The sequence below is a fragment of the Rhizopus delemar genome, genomic scaffold, assembly GCF_000149305.1.
Source record: "Rhizopus delemar RA 99-880 supercont3.6 genomic scaffold, whole genome shotgun sequence".
NCBI lineage: Eukaryota > Fungi > Mucoromycota > Mucoromycetes > Mucorales > Rhizopodaceae > Rhizopus > Rhizopus delemar.
Window position 1 is genome coordinate 563,485 of NW_027137832.1, and position 21,864 is coordinate 585,348.

The 21,864-nt window shown below is 33.6% G+C and overlaps 9 protein-coding genes across 9 annotated transcripts; 5 read left to right on the forward strand and 4 right to left on the reverse strand.

Moving 5' to 3' along the window:
• Window positions 1-3,524: 3,524 nt before the first annotated feature.
• RO3G_08191 (uncharacterized protein) lies at window positions 3,525-4,240 on the forward strand (the record flags this gene model as incomplete). Its single annotated transcript, XM_067662781.1, has 3 exons — window positions 3,525-3,892; window positions 3,957-4,131; window positions 4,211-4,240. The coding sequence occupies 3 exons, from the start codon at window positions 3,525-3,527 to the stop codon at window positions 4,238-4,240; spliced, it is 573 nt and encodes a 190-aa protein (XP_067518882.1).
• A 654-nt stretch (window positions 4,241-4,894) lies between these two features.
• On the forward strand, window positions 4,895-5,744 carry RO3G_08192 (uncharacterized protein; the record flags this gene model as incomplete). Its single annotated transcript, XM_067662782.1, has 4 exons — window positions 4,895-4,922; window positions 4,992-5,050; window positions 5,109-5,303; window positions 5,364-5,744. The coding sequence occupies 4 exons, from the start codon at window positions 4,895-4,897 to the stop codon at window positions 5,742-5,744; spliced, it is 663 nt and encodes a 220-aa protein (XP_067518883.1).
• Window positions 5,745-6,745: 1,001 nt separating this feature from the next.
• On the forward strand, window positions 6,746-7,148 carry RO3G_08193 (uncharacterized protein; the record flags this gene model as incomplete). Its single annotated transcript, XM_067662783.1, has 3 exons — window positions 6,746-6,880; window positions 6,934-6,965; window positions 7,106-7,148. The coding sequence occupies 3 exons, from the start codon at window positions 6,746-6,748 to the stop codon at window positions 7,146-7,148; spliced, it is 210 nt and encodes a 69-aa protein (XP_067518884.1).
• A 491-nt stretch (window positions 7,149-7,639) lies between these two features.
• On the reverse strand, window positions 7,640-10,942 carry RO3G_08194 (uncharacterized protein; the record flags this gene model as incomplete). Its single annotated transcript, XM_067662784.1, has 7 exons — window positions 7,640-9,665; window positions 9,723-9,794; window positions 9,962-10,120; window positions 10,171-10,308; window positions 10,505-10,533; window positions 10,677-10,802; window positions 10,937-10,942. The coding sequence occupies 7 exons, from the start codon at window positions 10,940-10,942 to the stop codon at window positions 7,640-7,642; spliced, it is 2,556 nt and encodes an 851-aa protein (XP_067518885.1).
• Window positions 10,943-12,207: 1,265 nt separating this feature from the next.
• RO3G_08195 (uncharacterized protein) lies at window positions 12,208-12,838 on the forward strand (the record flags this gene model as incomplete). The annotated part of the gene is made up of 3 exons (XM_067662785.1): window positions 12,208-12,365; window positions 12,430-12,559; window positions 12,614-12,838. 3 exons carry the CDS (start codon window positions 12,208-12,210, stop codon window positions 12,836-12,838), a joined length of 513 nt encoding a protein of 170 aa, XP_067518886.1.
• Window positions 12,839-13,923: 1,085 nt separating this feature from the next.
• Window positions 13,924-15,119, reverse strand: RO3G_08196 (uncharacterized protein; the record flags this gene model as incomplete). The annotated part of the gene is made up of 3 exons (XM_067662786.1): window positions 13,924-14,697; window positions 14,896-15,036; window positions 15,090-15,119. The coding sequence occupies 3 exons, from the start codon at window positions 15,117-15,119 to the stop codon at window positions 13,924-13,926; spliced, it is 945 nt and encodes a 314-aa protein (XP_067518887.1).
• A 1,184-nt stretch (window positions 15,120-16,303) lies between these two features.
• RO3G_08197 (uncharacterized protein) lies at window positions 16,304-18,106 on the reverse strand (the record flags this gene model as incomplete). The annotated part of the gene is made up of 1 exon (XM_067662787.1): window positions 16,304-18,106. The coding sequence occupies one exon, from the start codon at window positions 18,104-18,106 to the stop codon at window positions 16,304-16,306; it is 1,803 nt and encodes a 600-aa protein (XP_067518888.1).
• A 794-nt stretch (window positions 18,107-18,900) lies between these two features.
• On the forward strand, window positions 18,901-20,516 carry RO3G_08198 (uncharacterized protein; the record flags this gene model as incomplete). The annotated part of the gene is made up of 4 exons (XM_067662788.1): window positions 18,901-19,327; window positions 19,392-19,852; window positions 19,899-20,360; window positions 20,406-20,516. 4 exons carry the CDS (start codon window positions 18,901-18,903, stop codon window positions 20,514-20,516), a joined length of 1,461 nt encoding a protein of 486 aa, XP_067518889.1.
• A 425-nt stretch (window positions 20,517-20,941) lies between these two features.
• RO3G_08199 (uncharacterized protein) lies at window positions 20,942-21,749 on the reverse strand (the record flags this gene model as incomplete). The annotated part of the gene is made up of 2 exons (XM_067662789.1): window positions 20,942-21,472; window positions 21,669-21,749. 2 exons carry the CDS (start codon window positions 21,747-21,749, stop codon window positions 20,942-20,944), a joined length of 612 nt encoding a protein of 203 aa, XP_067518890.1.
• Between the last annotated feature and the right edge of the window lie 115 nt (window positions 21,750-21,864).

The following is a 21,864-nucleotide window of genomic DNA, read 5'->3' on the forward strand; positions in this document are numbered from 1 at the left end:
CTTTCACAATGATTATGCAAAAATTAGTCATACACAGGAAGTCTACACTTTTCTTCTATCTGACTTTGACATAACCTGAAGTTGGCTTAATTTTCTCTTGCTCCACTTCTTGCAACGTACCATCAGACCTTTATCTATCATGCTTCTTTCTAAAGGATTGAATATAACATAAAAATGAAAAGAGTTTGTTAAAGAACATGTGTAATTTATTGAAGGCAATTTCGCATATCACTAAAAGATTAAATCATTTTTTGAATCACAAAATACAAACACAGGCAAGCTTAGAGCCCAAGTGACTTTTTGTGAGTTCTGATACTGTAATAGTTGAGCCAAACAATCCTTATTTAGGTAATTTAAGTGAATTATGAATCAATAAAAGACATTTGAAGGCTCTGATCATTCTTTTATGATCCTACGAATTTATTAATATGTTTATGATACCTTTTAGTTAAAGCTACCAAAGTTAATTTTATTAGCAAAGAATATCTATTTGAACCCATAGTTTTCTGGCTTCTATCGTTTATTTTAATTTCGCAAACGCTTTTTGATCGATGACATGATGAACCTTAACCTATAAAGTTTAGAACAATTAAACCAAATGAAGGCAGGACACTCTGATGAAGCAGTAACCTTCTCTTTTCCATTCCTCGCCTTAAAAAGTAATAGTGGATTGTTCCTGATCTGTAATACGGGTAATCATCATCAATTATTTTAGTAGGGTTCATAGCATGTTGTGCTGCACTTAATAGGAATCCATCTTGACAAAGCCAAAGTTGAAAGAAGCTTTTTAGTTTTGCTTGTTTGATGTTTTTCTTTTTTCTTTTTTTATTCATAAAGATTACTATTAAATCATTATTATATGCCCCATGTATACTTTTGCTTATTCCTTTTTTACTTTTTAATTATATAAATGGTTGATTGTTTAACTGTACACTGATTGATAAATTTTCACGTAGATCAACAACTTCCAATCAAGTATATTAATTTCTTTTGGGATACAATACAATTTTTATCGGGGTTTTTTAAAGGCTTCCAGCTTTTTAGTACGAAAATTCATTTTGCAGGTGATGGCAAAGGAAAAGGCAATTTTATTAGGCGAAAATGTTTAGAGTACACGCATGACATGCATAAATAAGCCATGAATTTGTAAGCGGATTTCAATCTTACCCTTTGGCCTGTAACATTTCCGTTAAACAACATAACCACTGACCAAATTTGAAAATCTTTGAGTCATTGTTATATTATAAATAATATAATTTTGTTTTACATGAACCATTTCAAATCCCTTTTTTTGGAATGATTATGAAAAAATAGTAAAGCCTTATGCTAAAAAGAAAATGAATGAATAAGCTCAGATGCGTCATTTAAGCTTAAATTACTCATCATCAGCATGCTTGTAATATCATTTATTGTCTCATTCAATAACCATCTTTTATATTCACCATCCACTCTCTACGAAACAGGACGATCAACTAATCATTGAATGGATTTAACCTACTTTTCTTAATATTAATTTATTTCAAGGTCTTTGATAATTATCGACGCGTTTGTCTAAATTGTTGTTTACAATCTTTTAAGGTTTTAAAGTTTGAACATTCGCCAAAAGCTTCATTATGCTAATCTTTTCTTAAAAGTATGGTGTTTAATAATGATCCAAATAATTAGCATTAGAAACATAACAATAGAGAAGACCAATGAAATAATTAAGGTTACAAGATTTTATAAATGTATATATCTTTAAATATTCTGTTTTTGCTTGGGATCGAAAAATACTTAATATCTAAATATAGTGCCTTTATTTATCTTTTATTCGTTACCAGAATGTTTGCTAATAAAACTAATATGTTAAAAGTGTTTTTTTCTACTCCTTGGAACTTGTAAAACGTAGTCTTGCTAGCATTTCTAACAATGTACATAGCAATAATAACCCCTTCACCAACAGAATCCTTTATAAAGTTAATAGGAAAGTCTTTGCTTTCATTCCTTTGCTGTGCCTTGTCAAAATAAAGTTAGTGGCATTTCTATCATTATTGATAAAATTTTTGGCATATTTATTAACAAAATTGATGAAAGAAGTAGTAGATCCTTCAAGACTTAATTTTCACCAATAGAGATTTGTATTGATAATTTGTTAGTATGCTTAATTAAAATTTTTTGGCTAGACAATATACAACGAGACTCTTCAATATTTACAGACTTAAAAATGGTTATATAATCTATCCAAAAACATTTGGCTAAAAAATATAGGCTGTCTATGAAGGAAGCAAGAGATCATACTAAGTATAGAGATGCAGTACATATATTGGAGCTATGGGTAGATGTTATCACACACTGAAATGCAACTGGTCTACATCTTATAACCAGTTGTGTATCCGCCCATAAACGAAACAGAATTCTACTCTCACCAGATTAGGCGTCATACTTGGCCTTTGAACGGAAAGCTAGCCAATGTTAAAATAAGTACCCAGAAAGGTGCCAAGATTAGTTTTATTCGATGTATCACAGCCCTTAATTAAACCGATTTTCAAAAATAGAGCCTCTGAAGCAAAGTGGTATAGAGCAACTAAACAGGAAACTTCTCAGCCAGTTACCAAGGAAAGCTAAGATGAATGAGAATGAGGCCAGGTCAAAATTGATAGAATGCAGCTGATTGAAATATAACAAATTCTGTTATCAACATTATAGACTTCTTGGATAGATACAATAGGAATGGCCATTAGATCGATTTACACAATTATTGTGAATCGGCGCTGTTAAAGATATTTTTAATATCTTCACACTTGCCCCTTTTGATCCTAATTGAAAAATCCTGGTCAAATATGAAGAATAATATCAGATCCACTTGGTTACAATACATTAGATTTAAGAGTTAGTGCTGCTTGTCAAAAAATCATTACAAAGAGTTGTCAATCGTAGTTTATGCAGTCAAAGACTTTGGAATGGATGTCTTATTTCAAAAACGTCTCAAACTTTATTTTTTTTTAATCTCAATCTCAAATGGAAAAAACAGTGTTTTTTGTGTTGAAGCAAAGTTGCGGAGTATATTTAAGCATGTACTTTTCAGTGGTTCTTGTCTTCATCTACCAGAATTTAGCTATATTTTATGTAGTATGTAGCCTAACTGCCGAAAGACGATCCTGCAGAATAAAAAAAACCCACATGAACTACGGATAAAATGTAGTTTAAAGAAGCTTTTTTATGAAATAACCAAATTGCATTTTATATCCTTTTTCCGCATTTATTTTATTTTGTTATTTTCGTTTTTTTCTTCCTTCTTTTTATAACTTTTGTTATGGCAAGACAAGAGCATTCGTATGAAAACTATGAATTTCTTGATTTGATTGGGATTGGATCATTTGGTTCTGTGCATAAAGCACAAAATAAAAACACAAATGAAATAGTAAAATATATGCAGCTGTATTTATATTTTTGTAGAAGTAAACTTTCATGTTTAGGTTGCTATTAAAGTTATGAAGGAAAAGTTCAAAAACACATCAGAATGTGGAAGATTGACAGAATACAAAATGTTGAAAGCAATGAGACCTCATCCGAATATTGTTCAATTATATGACACTTTTCTAAGTTCATCCAATGAATTGTACTTTGTAATGGAGTACTTGGATTTTGGCAACTTGTATCAATTTATAAATGAAAGAAAAGTGTTGAACAAGTTTATTGAACTTGAAGAAATCAAATCCATCCTATATCAAATGTTGGCTGCTTTATCGCACATACACTATAAAGAGCATATATTTCACAGAGATATCAAGCCCGAAAATCTACTAATTTCTATATCAAATGATGGTAGCTTGATTCTAAAACTAGCGGATTTTGGACTAGCCAAGTGCTTGAACAGTAGACCACCATTTACAGACTATGTCAGTACGCGATGGTAATATAAAAAAGTTGCTGTAATGGTTTTATAGAGAGGGTTTTGATGCTCTCCTTTTTTTTAGGTACAGAGCACCTGAAGTATTATTAAAATCCAACAATTATTCTTACCCAATCGATTTATGGGCTGTTGGTACTATATTTGCCGAGCTCATCACACTTGATCCTTTATTCCCTGGTCAATCTGAGGTTGACCAATTATACCGCATTTTTGAAGTGTTAGGCAGCCCAGGCACTATAGTAAAAAAGAAAAAATCAAGAATAGATTTATTATCTTCTTCCATTGTATATTCCGGTCCACCTTGTATTATTGGCTTAGGTGGTGAATGGAAAGAAGGGGTTAAACTAGCTCAAAAGCTAGGTTTTCAATTTCCTCGGGTAAAAAAAAAGAAAGAGAAAGCAGGTTTTATTGTCAATCTGAACTCCTTCTTTTGCTAGAACACTACTCCATTTGGTTCCTTCTTGCATATATTAAATTCAACAAGCGTTCCTTCAGAAGGGATAGATTTATTGACAAGCTTACTAAAGTTTGATCCTTCTAAACGAATTGATTCAACAACCGCATTATCACATTCATTTTTTGCAAAGAAAAATGATCAAGCTCAACTCGACTTACCAGATATACCACCTATTTCACCTTTAATGAAAGATGAGCCTAGATTTTTTGATTTTAAAATTGCCTTTGACAATATTCCTCAAGAACCTTTATTAAGCAGAACAATTAGTTCACCTGTATTATACACAGAAAGCACAGAAAATACATTAAATAGAAGATCCATGTCAGACTTGTCCATAAAACTGCATCAAAGTGAAAAGATATCAAAGTTCCATAAGCTAAGCTTATGGGCAAAAAAGTGCGGTTTGACAACTGATAAATTTTAATACAAGCAAATTTTTATGCAGCGCTGACATGTGGCTGATTAAAACAAAACGTCACAAACACAATTACTGCTTGGAAAAAGAAAAAAAAAAGATTCCCTCTTTCTTCACAAACAAAAAAAAAATGCCTAAATCAAAACGTAGCACAGTTGGTAAATGTCAAATAAAAAAGCCAGTTAAATATAAAATCTAAGTTTTAAATCGTTCTTTGCTTACTTTAGTTTCCTTAACCAAAACTGATAAGAAGGGTAGAGAAGGAAAAGAAAAGTTGATCAATGATGTAAAGTCTAATAGATCATAAAGTATACCTGTGAACTAACATAGGCCTCATTGACTAGGTTCAAGAATGTGTTGACAACTATAGCTACTTGTACTTGTTCTCAGTTAAAGATATGCGTAATACCTTTTTGAAAGAAATTCGTAATGATTTTAAAGATTCTCGATTCTTTTACGGCAAAAATCGTGTCATGGCCAAGGGTCTTGGTACTTCTCCCGAAACAGAATACAAAGAAGGTTTATCCGGAATAGCAAAGGTAAAGAAGAAAGACATATCCAGACTGAACGAAAAAAAAATGTTAATGCTCATTGTTTAGGATTTGTCAAACGAAGTAGGAATGCTTTTCACTAACAAAGACCCTAAAGAAGTTCAGTCATATTTTGATGAATTTGTGCATCCTGATTATGCTCGCTCTGGAGCTATTGCTACCCAGACCGTCACTCTTCCTGAAGGGCCTGTTAAACGTGGTGCTGACCCTATGCCACACAATATGGAACCTCTTATTAGATCACTTGGCATGCCTACATCTTTGAAGAACGGTATCGTTACATTACTTGTACCGTACACTATCTGTACAGAGGGAGAGACTCTTACTACTAACCAAGCACACCTTTTAAAGCTTTTCTATCATCAACTTGCTGAATTTAAAGTAGATCTCATCAGCTACTATCATCAAGGTCAAGTTCACCAACTTTAATAGAATAAACTGTCTTTATATTATTTGTACCTTATTTTAAATAAAATCATTTATACACTTTGTCTTTAAAACATTGCTCTTTTTGCATGTGAGGCATTATCTAAGCCACACTTAAAGACTGTATTTGATCCCTTTTTCGCGTTCCTTTTATTCTTGGTTCCTTTCGATGACTGAGCTCACGGTTTATGGTATGAATCAAAGTAAACCATCAATTGAGCTTATGGAAGCTCATTTCTTTAATAGAAAAGCAACGCCTGAAGAATATCGAACAGAACAAGGAGTTGCTGTCACAATTAGGTATCGATTCAGCACGTACAGAAATTGCAAAAGCCAACCCGCTGCACAGGTACATGAGAAAGAAAGAAAAAGGCCTTAGAAGTAAACGATTAAAAATGATGATCTTTATTAGTAGCAAAACCCGACCAGCCCCCACAATACGTAAAGTGCAAAATAAAGGTACGTTTATAGAAAGAAAAGTCTTCATTAATCTAAATTGGCATGTACAGCAAATAAAAAAAAAGAGCTGGTACGACCTATTCGAAAGTCATTAAGACTTAAAGGAGAAGATCCTCAAAACAACGAAGTTGATGACTTGAATGTTGCTGATACACTTGAGAACAAGGTAAAAAAAAAATACGCGTCAAGCTTAACAAGCTTCAAGTTCTAATATATAAAAAAAAGGCGGAATTCTCAACAAGCAACGCAAGCGATCATTTATTGGCTGGAGAAGAATATTTTGATGAAGAGATTAAAAAGAAAGCGATTAGGGTTGATGGTCACTTTCGTAGTTGGGTGAACCCCATCATAATGCATAAATATGGAATCGAAGCTTCTGCACGAGAAGCATGGGAAAAGAACGGAGGCGGAACCTTTAGCTATGCTGATAGCACAGGTTTAGGAAAGAAAAGAAAGAAAGGAACCATATCCAATGCAAAGGTAGTTTTTATGCAAACATGAACAGATACTCATTGAGCTTACATATGTAGGCAGATGCTTTAAAAATGTTTAAAAAGAACCCCAATCAATATTTTTACAGACATAATGAGCCAGGAGAAGAGCAATGGTTACATGACTGGTCTGCACAAGAGCAAGAGTTATTTTTAGAGATTGTAAGACAGCATGGTTGTGGTGATAAGGTAAATTATGAAAAGCACATGTGTACAATCGTATTAAAATGTCTTGTACACAGTGGGGGTTGTTTGCTACCTATATCCCGCACCGGTAAGACTATAAACCCTTTTACTCTTACACTTTTTAACCCAATAAGATATTCTGCAGCGTAGGTTATCAATGTAGCAGTAAGTTTAAAAGGAAATTTCATTGTTTGTCATTTACAGACATCAATAACGGTAAACTATTAGATTTCTACCGTCAAGTGGTCTTAAAGAATGGATTAGTGTTTGATCCAAATTATATGGTAGGTTAGAACCTGGTAATGTTGTTTATTGTTCCTCATAGATTCTTGAAAGTACACTCTTGCTGGAACACCTGTATACATAGGGCCTCGTAATTCATAACTCAAGCATAAATTGCCACCCTCTCCCTGCATTGTAGCCATTTAGGTTATAATCAAAATGTCATCTAAAATTTCCATCGTACAATTTACAAATACCATATTTTGCGAAAACAATTTTGCAACACGGATAAAATAAACATGCATTTTATTATGAATTAACAATTTTTACGTTTTGCTTTTGCACCTATAAATGCCCTCCCCCCTTTTTTTTTCTATTTCTCAGATAAGCAGTATAAAGATATAATCCAAGGCGAACCTGGTTACAAGTTTTGAAATTCAAGCGGCAAAAGAAGTCATCATGTATTAAACTTAATGTGCTTTCTGGTCTAACCCATTTCATTTATTTATATCGCAATATTATATTTACTTTACAAAAGCTTCAATTTAAGATGAAGTCCAATTTTGATTTAATACTGCTATTCTTTGGTTTTTCTGCTTGTGAAGGCTGATGGGCAACCTGTTGCTCATAGCCAAATTGCTGCGAATATTTATCTTGCTTTGTTTGTTGAGATATTTGGCGTGACTGATAAGAAGAGGTAGGTTGTTGTTCATATCGTAAATTGCTACTTCTATTATTTGTCTTCCATATACTACTGTAGGACTTTGCTCTCTGTTCCACAGCAGGTGATTGGTTGTGGCTCTCACTCTGAAAAATTAAGAATTGATCCTTATTTTGAGTTGATCCTTGATGTGATCTCATTTCTGCATGAAAATTGATAAATTGAACAGGCGCTTGCGATGTTTTTGGTATATGTTTTTGTAAGTACTGAATATGCTGTTGTTGTTGTTGTTGTTCTTGCTCTTGTTCTTGTTCTTTTTGATGATATGACATCTGTATTGGTTCATGCTGAATTTGATATGGAGTTTGTGGCTGTGGCGAATAATAATGTTGTAGTCGAGGATCTGGATCTGTATATTCTTTTTTTTGTGATGGAAATGTACTGAAGTTATATCTGCTATCGCTGCCATTTGTATTCTTAGGACTATTTCTGTCATTATTAATACTTTTAACAGGTTCCACAGAGGTTGTGAGTAATTTATGAATATTGGAGGAGGATGGAGGCTTTGGTTTAGTTGAGAGATCCCGAGGCGACTGTGGTATAGGCTTTGCCTTGTTATTTGATGACTGAATAGTATCAATACCTTGTAGTGGTTCTTGCTGTATTCCTCGTATTTCTGAATTTATTAAAATAGATGGAGAAGTACTACTAGTGATACCCGGCACTGGTGTAGACATATTTTTGGGATTCTTTTCAGGTGTGAATATCATTGCATGCTTTGTTTCCAACTCGGCAGAATTACCATTAATTGAAGGAAACACCTTTTTTTGGTGAGAAGTGGAGGCTAATTTAACTGGTGCACCATCAGAATGTCTTTCTACAGCTATTGAGTCTAGTTGGCGCTTTTTCGGTGAATGCATAGTTGTTTGCTGTCGACGTACTGCCTGAGGATGAGAAGTTGTGGGCATGAGAAGGACTTGCTTCATTTGCGACGTTGTTTGTTGCACAGATAATGGTTTAGCAAGATTTGTAGTACTTGATGTAGAAAAATCTGGGGTAATAACTAATTGTTTCATTTGAGACGAGGATGCTTGACATTTTTGATCAACCGCAATTGCAAGTGATGGTTGTGATTTAGATTGTGTAGTTTGTATTTGATTTAAGTGTGCATCATATTTCTCATCTACAGTTTTGGTAGGTGAAGACGTAACTGAATCTGGCTTCGTAGATGAAAGCATAGAAGAAACATGATGTGCTGCTTTTACGTCCAAAATTGGTTCTTCTGTTTTAGGCAAATGCTCTTTTGTATGCTCACCTTTTAAAGTTTCTTGTTTAGGAACATTTGGTATGCTGTGATCAATATCTTTTAGCAATTTGGTAGATTTGTCGTTTTCTGAATCTATACTTTCATCTTTTGTAATCTTATTTTGTTGTATAGGAACAAGAGAGGTTGTCATCTTTGAAGCTTCATTTTTTATGGTTGGTTTTATCTTTTTCTGTTCTACACCCTCTTCAATAGAATCTTCAGTCTCTTCTTTTTTAGTAGCTGATATTGATGTAACTGATGCTTTTCGTTTAGCGCTTATTCCAGAGTAATCTGATTCCTCGGATATTGAGCCCTGCTTTGATCCTGATCTTCCGAAATAGTGAGAGGATTTTGACATTGTAGGTGTTGGTGGAAGGCTAGTAGTGGCATGATTACTTTGTGCTGAATCAAAAGATGGTTTTGGCGTAAGCAATGGAGGCATAGGTAAGCCCTTTTCTCTTGCTTTCCAAGCTGCTCGTACTCTATCCATACAAGCAAGCAATTGCTCTTTTGTAACACCATCCCTGATACTGTTTAATATTCTTTTCACCGCATTTTCGTCATTTGCAGTGCCTTTATCATCTCTAAAGCGCACAAACCTGCAATATACAAAAAAAAAATAAGAAAATATTTGAGATAACAATTAATGTACGTACCTCCAACCACCTTTTCTTACAACTGGAGCATAACCCTGCTCCACTATAGTCACTTCACATTCAGAGTCGTACCTATTTTTTTTTTTTTAAAAAAAAAAAAGCATGAATACAATAAAACACTCTACAAGAGACTCTCACAAACCTAAATTCTGCTATTCTTCCATCAGGCAAATGACTCTTCCATCTATAAAACACAACAATCAGTGAATATTTCCATTTTTTGTTTGAAAGCACTATACTCTGTGGCTAAAGCAGGCTCAGGCTGAAAATGATCATAGAACTTGTAAGTGACGCCATGTGATAAAACTTCGATTGAATATATTGGTTTGTGCTCCTTGCTCCACCTTGCTGCAATTCTAAAATCTACTGTATTTAATTCAGGAGGCTTCCATTTCAGTCTATAAAAAAAAGTTAAAAAATGAAATAGCCTGCGTGCATTACACATTACAATTTTTCGCAAGTGCCTAGAGTATAAGGATATTTAACAGGTGTCCATATAATTCCATCTGATTTATGCTTTAATTTTGGTATTTGATCAAACACTAAACGCAATCCATATGATCTTTCCATCTTTTTTAATTCAACACTAAAGTAGCAAATGGAGATGTTAAATATCGCAAGCATTTATCAATATTATTCGCACATACGAAAATGGCGGTAACTTGCTAATGTCTGTTACGTTTCGCAGGCTCATATGAAAAGGTTGAATAACATCCTGTTGCAACATCTAATATATATGCGATAGGTTAACATGTTCTTATTTCTTTTTATAGCTTACTTACTCCAAGTCTAGTATTAAAAGAACGTTGCACTATTATAGATCCATTTATAACCATTAAATCAAAAATCAAATATCTCCAAGTTTTCTTTAAATAGCAGGTGTATGTGTGAGTAAAGATATGTACAAATAAGCAATCATACACATATACATATACATATACTGTTCCATCTTACTTTCTTTTCGTCAGTGTCCAATACAAGTTCACCATCGATTAAAGTATCTTTTAAATATTCATTATCTCTTCCTCTAATAGGGAATAATAGATTGGGAACATAATACCAGTATCTGTTACGATCATACTATTGACAAAAACAAGAAAAAGGTTATATTTTCATGTTAATTAAAGATGAACAACACTTTACTAGAAATGAAGCTGGTCCTTTGGGTGAATGGACAATAAATAATAAATAGCGCACACCATCTGATTTTTCACAAACATAATAATCTTCACGTTCAATATCATTCAAATGTTTTGTTTCAAAACTAACGGGCTGACATCCTGGAAAGCTGTACGCGTTATCGAAAGAGAGTAAGTATCGTACATTGTACATGCGTATTATTTTATATTCTACCTATCATTTGATGTATGAAGCAACTCCTTCAATCTTTTCTGTAATATTTTGCTGTAAGTTGGATCTACGCGTTTTCCAATGAACTCTGGAAGCGGGCCATTTTCTAAATCTGGCATGAATAACACACTTTTTTTTTTTCCTTTTAAATATTCTTTTTAGTAAAAATTAGATGTAATAAAATTGTAAAATAAAAAAAAAGAAAATAAAGTAGTTGTATATAAAGTCCTTCAAATAAAAAGAAAAAGAAAATGCAGGTTAAATTTTTTTAAAAAGAAATAAAAAGACAAAATACTCATACCAGTTTTTTAAAAGCTGCTTTTCATTAAAAAAAAAAATACCTTCCCTGTAAAATGAGATTAAAGTCGGAGTTTTTAATATAGTCTAAGGGTTACTAAAAGATCTTTTGAACTGTCAATTTTGTAGGTTCAGATATCATAACCAATGCCAAAACGTTTGCACTTTAATTAAACGAAAACAGAAATATATAATAGCGGTTATTTAAGAAACAAAAGTAACAATTTTGCAGCTGGAAATCATTTTGCTTAGTTACATTTTTCAAACTAATAATGAAAATGAGTAACATTAAAGAAGTCTTTTTTTTTTTTGTTAAATTTTATTATATACTCTGTCATCAATTTCTCAAAAAGAATCAGTTACTTTCTGATAGACCAGATGATATGTTTAATCCACTAAAAGGTCAAGTATATTGATAAAGCCTTAGGATAATTGTCAGTGGTAATTGTGTATTTTGTTGATTGCTTAGTCACTGACACTTGAGAAAATATTTTCCTAGACCAAAGTTAGAGATGAAAACATACATCTTGTTCTTACTCTATTTATAAGTATTTGAGGATAATGGAACAAGCTTAATCATATCAAATGGTTTATATTATCAAATACACTTCAAAACGGTATTTCTCAAATGATTATAAATCAGCAGCAATCTTATGCATGATCGACATTACGAAAATTCAATCTAAATTTGGGTAAAGAATTGAACTGGGTTGGGTTGGGTTGAAAACTAGCCTCACAAAGAGACAAAAAAAAATGTCACGGAAATGAAAATTTGCTTCCGTCGTTTTTTTTTAAAAAAAAAAAAAAAAAAAAATCTAATAGAAAGTAGAAAACAAAAATGACTGGAAACATTGAAGAAAAAGATCCTTCATTAGAAGAAGAAAAACTCAAGGAGAAACAAGAATGGGTTAAACAATTTCGATTGAAATTTTGCGTTCGAGACGAATTTGAAATCACCAAAAACATGATCTATCCAGATGGAACATTAAATCAAGAGTAACATATTCTAAAAATCCGTAACTACAAGCATTCCTTAACGTGTTTAATTCAGCTATTTCAGACCACCAAAAGGACAGAAAGAAGAGGTACGAAAATGGACAGATGTTGAAAAGAATCTGCTAATAGAAGGCATTGAAAAATATGGGATTGGACATTTTGGTGAAATCTCAAAAGAACTTTTGCCAAAATGGGTAAGCTGAGCATTGAGTGAAGTATTTCCAACGCGCTCATCTTTTTTAAAATAGTCTACAAACGATTTACGTGTGAAGTGCATTCGATTGATTGGACGACAAAATTTACAAATGTATAGAGATTGGAAAGGAAATGCTGAGGACATTATGAGAGAGTACGAAGCAAATAAAGAGATTGGACTTAAATACGGGGCGTGGAAACAAGGTGTGCTTGTATATGATGACGAAGGCAATGTTGAAAAGGCTTTAGAGGAATATCATAATAAGAAAAAACAATAAACTATTATAAAGAGTGATCAGAAAGCAGATCCTGTATATAAAATCATTTTGATTTATTTTTTATGCCATTAAAAGAAAATACATTTTATAGGCAACTGTCATGTTTTATTCTAGTTTCCTCGTCGACGGGATCGTAGGTCAATAAATTATTAGCTTTTCTATCAAATACGAAGGCACCACAATCCGCTATTTATTAGTAATATGAAACCTCTGCTTAGATATGGATGTAATTCAGTGACACATACATATGCAAAAAGGAGTAGTATTTTTTTTTGTTCAACGACAAATTTAATGAATTTCAGCACAATTAAAGTACATAGAATGGTGTCTTCTTTATATAAAGAGTGATCACGATTTGTTTATCCGTTTTCATAATGACGAAAGCCTTATGCCTGTAATGTTATCTGAAGCTGTACTAGGATTACACATGTATAATTTCTATTTGCAAATTTAAACAACAAGTCTATTAGAAAAGACATTCAGAAGCTCCACTCATTATTTTTAAGTGTCGCCTTTTTTTGATCAAATGAGTATTGTCTTTTTGCAAGAGATGATTACTTCTTTTGCTTAATTCCTGTTGTCACAAGATTGGGTTCTTAAGGATATGACTTTAGATATAGTATTTACTTTTGAGTTCATTTTAATAGTATGTACATTTGTCCAAGGCCTTTTAAATAATGTGCTGTACACTACAACGCCCTAACCAGAAAAGCTTCCATCAATACTTTTACATAAAATTTAATAAAAGTAATAAATAAAAGGGCTTAGTTTTTATCCATGGGATATGAGAAAATAATCAATTAAATTCTAAGGTACCGATTTACTTTTTTAAGAATTGCAATAAAGAAAATATTTTACATCAAGTGTTCACACGCTTGTATTTTAAGCTTCCAATGCGCTTTTTATCTCTGGTGCAAAGGCGTATCAGTTCCCTCCTGGCTTCATCATCTTCTAGTTGAATACATTTGTTGTAAACAGGCATTAAATCTTTTAGGTTTGGTGGATCTAATTTTGAGACCCTACGAGTCTCTGTAGCTATAATACTTAAAGAATTTTTGATATCATTTGTTCTAAAACATGACAGATTAATTCACATTTTCTACATTTTTGTTATGGGCATAATACCTGGCAAGCATATTAGCCATGCTGATGCTTAACTTTTGTTGTTGTTCATCTGTCCAACCCTCTTGAATAGCACATATCTCCCTTTTGGCTTCCTTGGCTTTTTCTTCCATAACATCTCCTTGGCCAGCATCTACTGATACATCAAGTGCTTGATGTCTACTTTCTAAGAAGGTTTGATAATCCTCCCATACTTTCCAACCAAGTTCTCCGTCTTTATTTTTATAGCAGTACTCGAGCATTTGAGAGAACGTGAATCCATCCTTTTGCACATTGTACTTTTCAAAAGTTTTGGTGTAAATATCAATGCATGCCTTTGTTTGCTTTTGGGAAATATGTGCGGTCAAGTAAGCGTTTAATAAGGCTGTGGTCATCTCAATATTTGATGAAGTAGCAAATTTAAAAAGTTGTCTGACTTCCTTTATAACGTTGGATCTCTTTCTAGGTAATTCTACAGGTAGCAGATTCTCTTTTGTGACCAATTCTGTCGATTTACTTGTTTCCTTTGCATTTGTATTCGATGTTTTAATTGGCTGGTAGCTGGCATAGCACCAAAATAAGTTTGTAAAGGTTTGGCTATCGGGAGCCAATAGACTGTCTGTACCCTTTTTTTCGGCATCTTTCCACATTGTATTCAGTATATGGCGAGCTTGAGCTAAATCTTTCTTTCTTGCGCAAGCTGTAAGTAAAGTGTTAAAAGTAATTTTATCGGGTTGAAATCCATAGTGTTCTTGCATCTGTTCCAATAAATTAAACGCTTCACTGTAATAATCTGCGCGTTTTGCACATGCGTTGATAAGAACATTAAAAGTAACATCTGTAGGGTATAGTTGATAATTTGCCATTTCTTCAAATAGATTCAACGCTCTTTCCACCTCACCTCTCTTTACATAAATCCATCAATATCACTTTCGGTTCATAATAAATAAAATTACCTTTGCACATGCATGCAGCATTAAAGTGTATGATACTTCATCAGGCTGATGATATGATAGTCTCATCGAATCAAATATTTCCCAAGCCTTGTCAACCTTGCCGGATTTCAAACAACCACTGATTATATTTGCAAATATAGGCTATTTTGTACGATATCAACATCTTATTTTTACAAATAAGCATCTCTATTTACCTGAGATGGGATAATCGAATGATCCTTCATCTTTTCAAAAACAACAATTGCATCATCTATTCTTTGGTTTACAACAAATGCTTTGATAATAGACCCATAAGTGTATATATCAGGTTTCAAACCGCATTCTTTCAACTTTTTAAATGTTGATATAACATGCTTCAAATCGTTGGCATTAGCATATGCATCAATTAAATGATTGAAAGATCGAACATTTGGTGCTATGTTATATTTTTGCATTAATTCAAGTGCTTTTTTTGCTTCTGCAGGTCTTTTGGCAATCGAGTTTGCATATATTAAACTTTCAAAATCTTTGATTGTGTAATTTTGAGATAAAGATGAAGACGCTTTTTGTTCCGTAAGCTGTTCCGTGATATCATTCGTCGTATTGCTCCCACTCGGTAGAAGCTGTTGCACTTTATTCGATGGTAATTGCTGTGAACGGGTATCTAAAAACCTTAAACTTAATTTTTCCAAGAAATCAGAGCTGATCTTGGGTTTTGTAGGAATTGGTGCAGAAAGTTCTTTGTAAATGGCTGCGATTTCTTCATCGCCAATTTTTTCAAATACATTTTCTTTCTAAATAAAAAAAAACAGTAAATGGAACCTAGTAAAATGCTTAAAATTTCGATTTGGTAAAAACCTTTTTAATGTCTGCTTGTAACTGATACTCCAACTGTTTGATCTCCTCAATCACTTTTTTCGTCCTTTCGTCTTGTAATCCAGATCTAGCAATAGATCATGTCATGAATCTCGTTTTTTATGATGGATTATAAAGGAATTACCTTGTATAAGAGCGCCTTAATACATGGCTAAAAATATGATATCGATTGCAGGTATGTCTAATGCAAAACATGACAGGAAAGGGGGAAAAAAATAAAAAAAAAAATGAAAGCAAAAAAAAAAACCACCTTGTCAGCCTTGTTACTGCCAACCGTCACTTTAAAAATCCGACATACCATTTCAAAGCTATCCTATACCTTCATTTGAATTACTGATTTCATAGTCAAGACAAACTCAAACAAAAAGCTTTGTATTTTTTTCATGTTTAAACCGAAACACTCTGTAAGCCAAAAAGCCATAAAAAATGTCCCTTTTTTTTTGTCAGGAACTTGTCTCTTAACCAAATTGATCAAAAGACAGTGACAAAACTCTTCAAATGTTTGAAATGATTTGGACATGAATTATAAGCAAATGTACAAAAAGTGTTTTTATTATGTAAACATATCATCAAATGCTTCTCTATTTAATTGACCCTTTTTTACTTTTTTAAACAGTCTTTCTTCTTTTGCTAATTCTTCCCAATCGTCTTGATCGTCTTCTATTTTTCTTTTTTCCTTTTCCTTCTCTTCCTCTGCTTGTTTTTTCAGATATTCCTTCTTTTTCTGCTTCTTTTCTTTACGTATCGATTTACGTTCCTTGGCTTCCACTTTTTCAGACCAAGCCAGTTTTTTCTTCTTTTGTTGATTTTGAGGTTTTTCTTTTTGCTCTGTTAATTCTCTTTGTCTCTTGGCTTCTTTCATTTTATCCGAATATTTAAATATATCCCAATCTATTTTTTCTTCCAAAAATGTGTCTGTATTTTGCTGCTTCAATTCAGGCATCTTTGGAAGTCTCAACAGACCAAAGCCCATAGCCAATTGACCCAAGTTAATATCCTTGACACGAAAGATAAAACTGGCTTCATGCTTTGAGTAGGATCGCGTCCAGGAGACGAATGCTTTAACGCCACGATCAGAGATATCTCGGTCAGTTTTTACAATGGAACGAATCTCTTGTATAAATTCAGATACGGATGGATCCTGCACTTGAACTGATGTAGCCTTTTCATCTCCTGAATCTTCATTCTGTACGCTATTATCGATTTCATTTCCTTCTGCTAAAATATAAGGTCGACGTTGAAGAGGAATTTTTCTTAATTTAAGAAAATCGACATACAACTCCTCTCGTCCTCTGACTAATATCACCGTTGCTTTTCCTCTTCTTCCCGCACGACCTGCGCGACCACATCTGTGTGAAAAAGCTTTAGGGTCTTGAGGTGGATCGAGTTGAATGACATAATCAAGATCGGATATATCCAAGCCACGGGAAGCAACGTCAGTACAAAGCAAGACAGCTGGAATAGCAGGTGAGAGCTCAGTGAAAGCAGTGTAAGTGGCTGATCTTCGCTTGGTATCCATTTGACCGTGCAGGGAATGAAGAGAGAATGGTTTCAGACAGGAAAGTCGACTTAGTACCTTGTAAAAATAATCCACCATGGCACATGTAGCAAAGTACACAATAAACTTGCGTGCACCCTCTGGCTGTACTAATTCACTTTCCAACAGACGTACCATTTGCAACAATTTCTGATCCGCGTCACATACTAAATAGTCGATTTCTAAAGTAGAAGGTGTACGTTGAACAGCACCTTTGTTTGAAAGGTCCTCTACCTTGACCACGATACGAACAGGGTTACGCAAACCGGCACGTATTAATTCTGAAATGGCATCTGTCATTGTTGCAGAAAACAAACCGGTACGACGTTGCTTTGGTAAATAGGCAATGATGGTGTTGATCTGCTTTGAAAAACCCATATCCAATAACCGATCTGCCTCGTCCATCACTAACACTTCAAGTTCCTTTGTGTTGACTGTTTGACCTGATTTTGTTAATAACTCTTCAAGTCTTCCAGGAGTACCGATCAGAATACGAGGACAATCTCTTTTAAAAGAGGTGATATCTTCTGCAAGTGTGGTAGTACCACCTATGAACAGTCCACAAACAATCTGGTCTTTTCTTTCGTGATCCTCTATAAAATTATTGAATACTGTGTGGATTTGTTGAGCAAGTTCTCTTGTTGGTGTAATAATAATGGCACCGACTTCTTGATTTTTCAAAGGTTCTTCTCTTCTAAGTAATTTTTCTAAAATAGGTACAACGAATGCCAAAGTTTTTCCAGATCCTGTTACAGCTTCCACTACGACATCCTTGTTTTTCATAAACAGTGGGATAGCACCTGCTTGTACAGGTGTCATGGTTTCAAAACCAAAAGAATCTATTGTCTCTAAACTATAAAGAGTCTTTTAATATATTTATAAATGTAATAAAAATATATAATCAGTTAAACTATTTACATTGATTCACTCAATGGTATTTCTAGAGAGCGCCAGGATCCAGCAATGTTTGGTACAGCTGTCATTATATTATTTTAATCGATTATAAACAAAATCAAAAAAAAAAAGAGAGAGAAAAGGATACAACCTTATTAAAATAAGCCACCAGAAAACAAATCATCATTTGATACTCAGCGTTAATGCAACGATTTTTTTTTGTTTTATCTGAGACATGATGGACATCACTGGTAGTTTTACTGTAATCTTTTCAAGCTTTGATATACTGTACTTTGTTGTATTTTTATCTTGAGCATCACTGATAAAAGAGTGGTCGTGGTATTCTTCAACCTATATATTAGTGACTCGGTATCATTTCTTTTCTCGTTTCATTACAACTTGTTTTTTCAAAAAAAGTATTGATATTTGTGTAGTAAAACAATTGTATATTTTTTATGGTTTCGAGAGACCTAATGTGAAAATTTATTATGAAAATCAATAGTTACGATGACTGATATGAGAAAAGACGATACAAAAGTAAATGAGATAGGCTTATCATTCTTGTAGACTTGTATGAGGAAATGAGCCCTATCAAATAATGATAAAAAATTACCCGATTGGATACATGTGACTACATCTCCTGACCTTCCGTTTTAGGTTTAAAAAAGGGGTGAGGGAGAAAGTGAATTAATAAAACTTTACGTTTTCTTTCTTATAAAATGGGAGCAGAAAGTTCTAAGCCAGTTGTGAATCATTCAGAGACAAATGAATGTTTAGATGAAAAGCTTTCTCATCAGTTTGTTAATTTGAATATAGAAGACATTAAATCTGCTTCATCTGATTTATCTGTTGAAAACATTACAAAATTCTCAAAGAATTTTCATCAAGACAGCAAGAACTTATTGGCAATGAATGCTATGGCAGGAAATGATCCAACTGGTGTTTTTTTGAATCCTAAATCTGCTTTAAATAACGATCAACACATCTTTAATGTTAAACTAGACTTGGAAGGTTCTGCTACAAATCAAAAATCAAGTGGTCGATGTTGGTTATTTGCTGGTACGAATATTATGAGATTAGCTGTTATCTCAAAGTACAAGTTATCCGATGACTTTGAACTTTCTCAGAGTTATTTATTCTTTTATGGTAAGAAATCATTTAAATGGTAAAAGTGAAAAAGGATCGGAGTAATAATAGTATGACACAACAGACAAACTCGAAAAGGCTAATTGGTTCCTTGAGAACATGATCGATCTTGCTCATAAAGATATTGATGACCGCGTAGTTCAATATCTCTTGACTGATCCAGTAGGTGATGGTGGTCAATTTGATATGTTGATCAATCTTGTTGAAAAATATGGTGTGGTCCCCAAGAGTGTATTCCCAGAGACTTATTCATCATCTAATTCAAGACGTCTAAATTGGTTAGTTACTGTAAAACTTCGTGAATTTGCTGCTGTTATTCGTAAATCTATTGAACAAGGTTCGTCCATTCAATCTGTTCGTGTCATAAAGCAAAAGATGATGGAAGATATCTATCGTATTATCTCTATTCATCTTGGTGAACCTCCTTCTCAATTTGATTGGGAAACTCAAGACAAGAATGGTAAATACATTGGTATCCATGACTTGACACCAAAGAGATTCTTTAAAGAAATCGTCAACTTTCCTGTAAGTATCAAGTTTGATATCTATCATTCCCTAACAACCATCATAGATCTCAACTATGGTATCACTCATTAATGATCCACGTAATCCTATCAACGCACTTTATACCGTCGATCGTCTCGGTAACATTGTCGGTGGTCGGCCGATTCGTTATATCAACACAACCTCTGATAATCAAAAACAACTTGCTATCAATGTATTAAAGTCAGGTAGACCTGTTTGGTTTGGTTGTGACGTAGGACAATTCAGTAATAATCGTATTGGTGCTATGGACACAAAGATTTATGATTATGAATTGGCTTTTAATGTCAAATTTAATTTGACAAAAGAGGAAAGGTTGTTATACAAGGAAAGTTTAATGACTCATGCTATGGTATTCACTGGTGTACACCTCGATAAAGATGGAAAGCCACTCAGATGGCGAGTGGAAAACTCTTGGGGTGTAGATACCACGGGTGATAAAGGATTCTGGGTGATGACGGATGAATGGTTCTCTTCTTTTGTTTATCAGGTATGCTCATAATGATTACCATCCTATACTTACATCCCTTGCTAGATTGTATTAGAAAAGAATGATATCCCACGTAAGCTAGTATCACTCTTGGACAATCAACCTACCGTACTTCCTGCATATGATCCAATGGGCGCATTAGCTTGTCCTTATTAAGTATAAGTTAACATATATATGTCATGTTTCACCTTGTTTTGTGCAACAAATAAATTCTTAAAAGGGACGATATGATTTTTATTATATCCCAATTATCATGCTGTTCTGTTGCTAAGCATTACCAAAAAAAAGCTTTTTAAGCCCAGCACACTATTTTTATAAAAAGGCTGGTTAATTTGAATGATCGTACTGGCCATAATCTATAAACATTCAAATTGATATTCACTTTATACATATCTTCATCGTAATAGGTAACAATCGTAAAATTCATTCATACATATATCAACTAGTGTTTGTTTGCATTTCTCCATTAAAGCTTGAATATAAAAACAGACAATGTACAGAGAACTTGTATATTTCGTGCTATAGCTCAATGCTTTTTCTAACAATAGCACTATAATTAAACAATACTTTTATTTAAAGGTTTAAGTGAGCACTAGATCTAAAGGATGGAGACCGTCACGGACCGTGATGTTGAATTTGCTCAATTGAGAACAGAGCTCAGTTTCATAACCAATGTGGATAAGGAAGCTGACTAAATTCCTATTTGAATAATGAATATCCAGCATTCGACGTGTGTTGTTGTGTAATCTACAAATGTTAGGGCGCAATTGCTGTAGAGAGAGGCGGCGTCGAACAGGTACATGAATAAGTTGAGAGCCTGTTGATTCAGCCGGTGAAGAAAATTGCCTGACAATCGCAGTCAGACTAGGCTTAACAACCTTAGACAGAGGTGAATAGACGTTGTTACGCTCAAGTGAATGCTTAGATAGGATGGAAGGGTTATGAGGGAGGAAGGAAACGGTTGGCGATGTGGTTCGTTCAGATGAAGAAGATGGGACGTCTGTGATTGACGGCTTTAGGGCGAGTTGTTTTTGTAAGAAAGAATTTTCTTGCTGTAACTTGCGTATCTCAGCATGAACAGTAGCTAAATCTGCTGTGGTGCATAGCGATGACTTTCAAATAAGGCAAAGATCTAACGAAAGAGATGGAAAGTAGTTAACAAAATTGGGCTCTTTCCTCTTTAGCTCTGTGTTGGTATTGACTACATTGTATCAAAAACAAGAATGACAGCTTCTCTCCTCTACTTTTACGTGAAATCCAATGTTGTTTCCATCAACCAAGGCCAATTAAAATATATTGTATTTTTACAGCAGCATCCTCTTGCTTATCAAAACATCGAACTGTCTTTGCTACTTTTGCTTTTAACGCTTTTTTATTTGCCAAATACATTTTTCTTATAACCCATGTTTTGGAGAGAATATTTATTATCCTTCAAGATGAAACTTAAATTAATTAAAGTGTACAAAAGTATTTTTTTTAGTCAATATTTATCAAGACTTTGCAA